The sequence below is a fragment of the Salvelinus sp. IW2-2015 genome, linkage group LG16 (genome assembly GCF_002910315.2).
Source record: "Salvelinus sp. IW2-2015 linkage group LG16, ASM291031v2, whole genome shotgun sequence".
Taxonomy (NCBI): domain Eukaryota; kingdom Metazoa; phylum Chordata; class Actinopteri; order Salmoniformes; family Salmonidae; genus Salvelinus; species Salvelinus sp. IW2-2015.
This window is the reverse complement of record NC_036856.1, coordinates 40,404,377-40,413,470: the sequence shown is the minus strand read 5'-3', so window position 1 is coordinate 40,413,470 and position 9,094 is coordinate 40,404,377. Positions and strand designations below refer to the sequence as shown.

Sequence of the window (9,094 nt, the reverse complement as noted above, 5' to 3'; positions counted from 1 at the left end):
TGTTCCCCTAATAACAGACAAAATAATTGAGAATTCAAAACCAGAGGTACTTTATTGAAGCTCGGACTGACATGAAAAACAACTCCTGTGAAGTCAATGTTCCTTAGTTTATGCAAAGCCCCAGAACAAATAGATTGAGCAGACTATTGACAGGTTATTCATTGGCATGATTGTCCATCTCTTCCCGTAAGACGAAGCCACTATTGGCAATGAGGTAAGTTCATGACCCCGTTTATACACTCCTGACGAAAACCAACATTAACTGGGCTCAGTCTACTATCACCAGTACACTTAAAAGTGATATAATCTCCATGTGTGGCATAGAGTTTATTTTGAATTGCTGGACGATATTTAAATTCGATGTTCTGTGTGTTCATCAGCTCTTCATCCACAGTGCAGGGTTCTGAAACGAGAAGATTGTACATGAATCAGTGTGTGAATGTGTCAAGGGCCACTGATATTTAGTTGTTTTTAATTCAAGAAATCACTATACCCATAGATACTTCAGGAAAGTCACTTGTCAATGCCTCAGTAGCATGGTTCAACAGTTACCTTTTAACTCTAGATGCATTTTTAAATAGTAATTAATCAGTTGATCTTGAATTCCATTCCTGGAATTCATCCTTTCCGATCAATAAAGGGGAGTGAGTAAGCGATTGGTTAAAATTGGGCCAATGTAATTTTAGAGAACTTACTCAGGCAGGTTATCGGTCCTGTCCAGATCCCGTCACGACACGTCTTGTATGCTGAAGGGGGCTCAGGGATGTAGTATTTCTGGCAGTCATAATGAACTGATTCTCCCTGTCTGTAGCGTTCTCTGGTATCGTCCGTTGTGTCTCCGTTCATGAGATGTGGAGGTGGTCCACAGAAATCCTTGGGCTCTAGGAAGACATGAGTGACGTCAGAGAAATAGTAGTGATGAAATGTACCAAGCTGCTTTTCTTCCCCAGCAAAAATAGTAGTCCAGAAAACTTTCCTACCCTTCCAAAAAGCTTTATTTTGCTACATTCTAAATCTACTTTAAACAACTTGATTGTTCCATTTGTCAAATCAATAAAAATATGATTTACCTTCACAAATTGGAAAGGAGTGACTCCACTGTCCATTGCTTGTGCAGGTGACCTCTGATTCCCCCTTCAGGACGTGTCTAGAGTTGCTGCACTCAAACTGTAGCCTGTGTCCATACTTCATGGTGCTGTTGTTTTGGGGAATTCCTATCACGTTCCCATTCTTAATCTTCTCTGCAGCTTCACAAGTCACATCTATTATGGAGGGAAAAAATAGAAAAATCACTAAATTGCTGAATATAACGTTTGCACACCTGATGTAACGTCTGAAGGTACATGTTGATAAAGTGATTTGCTTAGTTTTGGCTAAAGTGAAATGTTTACCTTCACAGGTGGGGAAACGGTTGTTCCACCTCCCCCCCGTGGCACACACTACCTGTGGGTTTCCCTTCAGTTGGTGTGCTGGGTTGGGGCAGCTGAACCTGAGCTCATGACCGTACTGTATAACACCATCATCATCTGGCAGACCGCTCACAACCACCCGTCCATCTGTAGCCTCGGGGACACAACTCACCACTACGGAGAAGGATCACATTGCAGGGTGTTGTACAGTCTATAACTTCATGAACCCTCTGAGTTAGTGTAATGTGCATAGTATTAAGTAAGGTGTTATGCTGTATTTATAATTAAGCAATAAGTCCTGAGAAAATTGGCCAATATATAAGGGCAATATACCACGGCTAAGGGCTGTTCTTAGACACAATGTAACACGGTGTGCCTTTTAAGTGTGCCTGTAGAGGCCATGCAACTCTGTACTCATCTATAAAACAAGCAATTTAGATCAAAAGAGTCCATATTAACAAAGGAAATTGAAGGATTAACAGTACAGTTAGATAACAATAGAAACGGTATCATAGAGGCACAGAATAAGTTAGAGGAAAAACAAAAATAAATGGAGGAACTTATTCAAGAAAGATCCAGTGTAATATATTATAAAAATAAAGCGAACTGGATGGAATATGGGGAAAAATGCACCAAATTCTTTTTCAATCTTCAATATAGAAATGCTACCAAAAAAAATGTATTAACTTGTTACAAATGATGGAGTCACGCATGATTCACCAAATTATATATTGAAAGAGGAAGTAAAGTACTTTAAGAATATGTTTTCGTTTCAGGCTCCTCCATCCCCACTAACTGAAACTAATTGTATGGATTTTTTCCCAAATAATAATGTAAAATTAACATCTGTACAGAAAGACTCTGAAGGCCAAATTACAGAGGAGGAACTGCTTGATGCAATTGGGGCCTTTAAGGATGGGAAAACTCCAGGGCTGGATGGCATACCAGTGGAAGTATACAAAACTTTTTTTGATATACTCAAAGGACAATTATTAGCATGTTTTAACCACTCCTATATAAATGGTAGATTATCAGACACGCAACAAGAAGGTCTGATATCATTATTACTGAAACAGGATCCAAGTGGTATATATAAAGATCCAGTCCATTTAAAAAATTGGAGACCTCTTACACTTCAGTGTTGTGATGCAAAATGCTTGGCGCATAGAATTAAAAAAGTATTGTCAGAGATTATTCATCCTAATCAGACAGGTTTTTTACATGGATGATACATTGGAGATAATATAAGACAAGTACAGGAAACAATTTAAATACTATGAAATATCGGGGACACCAGGCCTGGTTTTCATCGCTGATTTTGAAAAGGCTTTTGATAAAGTAAAACTGGAGTTTATATATAAATGCCTAGAATATTTCAATTTTGGGGAATCTCTTATAAAATGGGTTAAAGTTATGTATAGTGACCCTAGGTGTAAAATAGTAAATAATGGCTACATCTCAGAAAGTTTTAAACTCTCTAGAGGAGTAAAACAAGGTTGTCCACTATCGGCATATCTATTTATTATTGCCATCGAAATGTTAGCTGTTAAGATTAGATCAAACAATAATATCAAGGGATTAGAAATCCGTGGCTTAAAAACTAAGGTGTCATTGTACGCTGATGATTCATGTTTTCTTTTTTAAACCACAATTAGAGTCTCTCCACAGCCTCATAGAGGATCTAGATACTTTTGCTATTCTCTCTGGATTAAAACCAAATTATGATACGTATTGGATCACAAAAAAATGCAAATTTTACATTACCATGTAGTTTACCAATAAAATGGTCTGACGGAGATGTGGACATACTCGGTATACAAATCCCAAAAGAAAGAAATGATCTCACTCCAATACATTTTTATAGAAAGTTAGCAAAAATAGATAAGATCTTGCTACCATGGAAAGGAAAATACCTGTCTATTTGTGGAAAAATCACCCTGATTAACTCTTTAGTGTAACGACTCCCACCGAAGGTGGCTCCCCTTCCTGTTCGGGTGGCTCCCCTTCCTGTTCGGGTGGCGCTCGGCGCTCGTCGTCACCGGCCTACTAGCTGCTACTGACTTTTCCTCCCCCTCCTTTTTTGTTGAGTAGTGACACCTGTTTGTGGTTAGGGTGATTTGTGGGGCTTTATTACCCAGCAGCCCGGCCTGCTGGGTGTGCGGGATTGTTGTGTGTACAGTCTGTACATTCTTGTGTGTCAGGGTACGTGTACGYTGGTTTGTGATTTTCGTGTTTCTCACTTTGTTTGTGGTGAAGCATTWGTTTTAGAGTAGCGTTGTGTTTTCACCCGTGTGGGGAATTAAATTTGGAACGCTACTCTGAACTCTCTGTCTCCTGCGTTTGACTCCTTTCATCCACTACACCCCGGGCATTACAGAATCCCGCACCAATTAGGAATGGAGTCAGCAGGAGCAGCGGCAAACCCACTCCCATCTATGGAGGAACGGGTTCTACATCACACTACTGTACTCCATCGCATCGGTTCCGCCATGGATCAAATGATGGAGAGAATGGACCGATGGGAGAGGAGTGGTCTCCTCTCTCCACCTGCAGTCTCTCCAGCTCAGGATTCCTCCTCTCCTCTCTCACCATCCTCCGGCTCCAGCGCTCTCCGTCTTGCACTCCCGAGCGATTATGATGGAGCGGCAGCGGGATGTCAGGGGTTCTTGTTACAACTAGAACTTTACCTGGCAACCGTGAGACCCACTCCCTCGGGAGCGGAGAGGGTGAGTGTCCTCATCTCCTGCCTAACGGGTCGTGCTCTGGAGTGGGCTAATGCTGTCTGGAATGGCCCAGATTCAGCGAAGGAGCACTACCCCGGAGAGCGACTGGTTCATCTCAGGCAGGAGAAGAGGAGCGCCCAGGATTACGCGCTGGAGTTCCGGACCTTGGCCGCGGGGTCTGGGTGGAACGACAGGGCCCTTATAGATCACTACAGATGTAGTCTCCGGKAGGATGTCCGCAGGGAGCTAGCGTGCCGGGACGAAGCTCTCTCCCTGGATGAGCTTATTGATATGTCCATCCGGCTGGACAATCTGCTGGCTTCCCGCGGCCGTTCGGAGAGGGTCCTGTGCGTTCCACCACCCAGCACCCCTGCACCCATTCCCATGGAGTTGGGAGGGGCCGTGCCGAGGGGTACCGGAGGAGGAGGCTCCCCCTGCACCAGCTGTGGTCGGAGAGGACACACGGCCGATCGGTGCTGGGGGGGTCCATCTGGGGGTCGAGATGGCAGGCGGAACATTTCTCGGTCACCTCAGGTGAGTAAGCACCAGACTCACCCAGAACCCCCTGTTAGTCATATGTTTGTCTTAAKTTTTTTTCTTAATTTTTTTCCCTCTTCCCAGCATAAGGCACTAGTCGATTCAGGTGCAGCTGGGAACTTTATGGATCGCGGACTCGCCATCAAGCTAGGTGTTCCGCTTRTGCCGATAGATTCTCCTTTTCCCGTGCACTCCCTAGATAGCCGGCCATTAGGGTCAGGTTTGGTCCGGGAGGCCACGGTTCCACTGGACATGGTGACGCAGGGAGATCATAAGGAACGTATACGTTTTTACATTATCGATTCGCCTGCGTTTCCAGTGGTACTGGGGATTCCCTGGCTGGCTAGTCACAATCCTACTATTTCGTGGAAACAGGGGGTTCTCCAGGGGTGGTCAGAGGAGTGTTCTGGAAGGTGTCTGGGAGTTTCCATCGGTGCCACGTCGGTGGAGAGTCCAGACCAGGTGTCCACGGTTCACATTCCCCCCGAGTATGCCGATTTGGCAATCGCTTTTAGCAAAAAGAAAGCGACTAAATTACCACCTTATCGACCGGGTAGGGATTGTGTGATAGATCTTCAGGTAAACGCTGCGCTTCCAAAGAGTCACATGTACCCTTTGTCCCAAGAGGAAACGGTGGCTATGGAGACATATGTCACTGAGTCTCTGGGACAGGGGTACATTCGGTCCTCCATCTCACCCGTCTCCTCGAGTTTATTTTTTGTGAAGAAAAAGGAGGGTGGTTTGCGTCTGTGTATTGATTATAGAGGTCTAAATGCCGTCACAGTGGGGTTTAGTTACCCACTACCTCTCATTGCTACGGCAATGGAATCATTTCACGGAGCGCAGTTCTTCACAAAACTGGATCTCAGGAGCGCATACAGTCTGGTACGTATTCGGAAGGGAGACGAGTGGAAAACCGCATTTAGTACCACATCGGGCCATTATGAGTACTGCGTCATGCCATATGGGTTAAAGAATGCTCCCGCCGTTTTCCAATCCTTTGTAGACGATATTCTCAGGGACCTGCACGGGCAGGGAGTGGTTGTTTATATCGATGACATTCTGATCTACTCAGCCACTCACGCTGCGCATGTGTCTCTAGTACGCAAAGTGCTTGGTAGACTGCTGGAGCATGACCTATATGTCAAGGCTGAGAAGTGTGTGTTCTCCAAACGAGCAGTCTCCTTTCTGGGTTATCGCATTTCCACCTCGGGGGTGGTGATGGAGGGTGAACGCATTAAGGCCGTGCGTAATTGGCCGACTCAGACCACGGTAAAAGAGATGCAGCGGTTTTTGGGTTTTGCCAACTACTACCGGAGGTTTATCCGGGGTTTTGGCCAGGTAGCTGTCATACAAAAGTTATACTTAAATCCGAACTGGTTCTCTAGTAAATTGGTACGAATGTCTCATCCTATGTTCAAGAAGGGCCTTTTTCCCTTTATTCAGATTACACCGGTCCACTTTCGGTTGTTTGAAAAGGAAATAATGTCCAAAATATCTTTATTTTTTAAACAAGCCTTAGAAAGTTGGTTGCAATTTCAGTTTAATCCACCTGTAAAGACAGAAGAAATAATACAACAAATATTGTGGTTAAATTCAAATATACTAATTGATTTTTTAAAAAATGTATTTTTCGAAGAAAAAAAAAAAAGGTATTTTTGTGAATGATATCATAAATAGGACTGGTGGAGTTATCTCACACAGACATATGGAAATGTCTGCCCTACCCAAAATTACAACCAATTAATTGCAGCATTACCACAAAAATGGAAGAGGCAAGTAGAAGGGGAAAAAAGTAAGGAACTTGTATGTCGGCCCTATATTAAAGAACATAAATGGTTAAAGAAAAGTGTGATAAATAAAAACATATACCAATTTCATGTAAGGACCAAAAAACKGACAGCTGTGCCATATAAATTGCAAAATAGTTGGGAAGAGATTTTCGATGTACCCATTCCATGGCACATGGTTTATGAATGAATTATTACACAAAACAACGCCGGATGCAAAACTTCGAATTTTTCAGTTTAAATTACTATACAAAACTCTTGCAACTAATAGAATGTTATATATATATTGGGGATACAATCTTCCCAGCTCTGCAGATGCTGCTGTGAGGAGGCAGAGCTCCCCTCATTTATTTTGGTATTTTCCATATGTAGCTCGTTTTTGGTCACAGGTCCAGGAATGGCTGAAGAACTGCAACATTTTCCTAGAACTAACGCTGCAGATAGCAATACTGGGTGATTTGAAAAGCCATAGTCAATCAATAATATAATAATTATTTTAGCAAAAATGTTTATTTTTAATTTACAATCTGTAGAAGCTATGAGAATAGAAAGGTTCAATTCGTTTGTGAAGCATCACAGCACAGTTGAAAAATATATGGCAAATAGAAATCCAAAATGGATGATGTTGAGAGATAGATGGGAGAGGTTGAATGGAGCTGAAGGGTGGGACTAATAACAAGATAAAACATACGGGGTCTGTAAAATGTGTATAGGTTCAGAACTTTTGTGAAATAGCACAGTTACAAATATAAATCAAACTGGATGGACATCAGAAATAGAGGAAGGACTAAAAACAAACAAAATATAACTATTGTAAAATAGACTGTGTCTGTAAAATGTGTATAAGATGTATAAACTGAAGGTAAAAGCAGAACTGTTTATTAGTTTACTCCAATTGGGGGATCGGTGGTAGGGTTTGCGGGGAATAATAATAAAGGTATATTCTTTTAAAAAGTATGTATGTCTATATAGGTATGTGTATGTATACATGTGTATATGGATATATTTACCCCAAAAATATATGGGGGATTGGAAATGATGCAGACAATTACATTGATGGAACCAATATTCTTTCCGCAATATTAAGCTGATCCACCACTTAATTTTTTTTAAATAATATTATTAAACGCGGTGTGCCTGGATACAGCTATTAGGGGTGGTATATTGGCCATATACCAAAAAACCCAGAGGTGCCTTTTTGCTATAATAAACTGGTTACAACGTTCGAACAGTAAAACGTTTTTTGGGGGGACATACCCATGGTAAACGGTATGATATACCACAGCTTTAAGCCAATCAGCATCCAGGAGCCAAACTACCCAGTTTTTAATATTCAATGAATACATGGTTACCTTCACATATGGGCAGGTGGTTGCTCCATCCTGCCACCATACAGGTTCTGATGTCCATTTTGCTCACCATCTGATAACTACAGACATTAATAAAGTGATTAGGTGGTATTATGAAGTCTGTGACCTCATTAGCCGTGTTCTAAATTCAGCCCATACTAGACAGTCTGGATTCAACCCCATACTAGATGGGCTGGATTCAACCCCATACTAGACAGGCTGGATTCAACCCCACACTAGACAGGCTGGATTCAACCCCATACTAGACAGGCTGGATTCAACACCATACTAGATGGGCTGGATTCAACCCCACACTAGACAGGCTGGATTCAACCCCATACTAGACAGCGGGATTCAGCCCCATGCTAGACAGGCTGGATTCATCCCAATTAAGACAGGCTGGATTCAGCCCATACTAGACATGCTGGATCAGCTCATACTAGACATGCTGGATTCAGCTCATACTAGACAGGCTGGATTCAGCTCAACTAGACAGGATAGATTCAGCCCCATACTAGACAGGCTGGATTCAGCCCCACACAAGACAGGCTGGATTCAGCCCCATACTAGACATGCTGGATTCAGCCCCATACTAGACAGGCTGGATTCAGCCCCATGCTAGACAGGCTGGATTCAGACCCACACTAGGGCTGGATTCAACCCCATACTAGACGGGCTGGATTCAACCCCATACAAGATGGGCTGGATTCAACCCATGCAGACAGGCTGGATTCATCCCAATTAAGACAGGCTGGATTCAGCCCATACTAGACATGCTGGATTCAGCTCATACTAGACAGGATAGATTCAGCCCCATACCAGATGGGCTGGATTAACAGCCAATACTAGACAGGCTGGATTCAGTCCATACTAGGCAAGCTGGATTCAGTCCCATACTAGACATGCTGGATTCAGCTCATACTAGACATACTGGATTCAGCCCCATACTAGACATGCTGGATTCAGCCCCATACTAGGCAGGCTGGATTCAGCCCCATTCTAGACAGGCTGGATTCAGCCCCATACTAGACATGCTGGATTCAGCCCCATACTAGACAGGCTGGATTCAGCCCCATACTAGACAGGCTGGATCAGACCCACACTAGGGCTGGATTCAACCCCATACTAGACGGGCTGGATTCAACCCCATACTAGGCAGGCTGGATTCAGCCCCATTCTAGACAGGCTGGATTCAGCCCATACTAGGCAGCTGGATTCAGCCCCATTCTAGACAGGCTGGATTCAGCCCCATACTAGACATGCTGGATTCCAGCCCCATACTAGAA

At 43.3% G+C, this 9,094-nt stretch overlaps 1 protein-coding gene across 1 annotated transcript in view; it reads right to left on the bottom strand.

Moving 5' to 3' along the window:
* Window positions 1-26: 26 nt before the first annotated feature.
* Window positions 27-9,094, bottom strand: part of cfhl5 (complement factor H like 5) — a 13,803-nt gene continuing 4,735 nt past the window's right edge. Inside the window, exons 4-8 of the mRNA XM_024003686.3 lie at window positions 7,812-7,888; window positions 1,392-1,583; window positions 1,071-1,262; window positions 696-881; window positions 27-403 (exon numbers count right to left, since the gene is read on the bottom strand). Of these exons, the coding sequence (XP_023859454.1) occupies window positions 201-403; window positions 696-881; window positions 1,071-1,262; window positions 1,392-1,583; window positions 7,812-7,888 (850 nt within the window). The 3' untranslated portion in view covers window positions 27-200. The remainder of the gene's footprint in view (window positions 404-695; window positions 882-1,070; window positions 1,263-1,391; window positions 1,584-7,811; window positions 7,889-9,094) is intronic.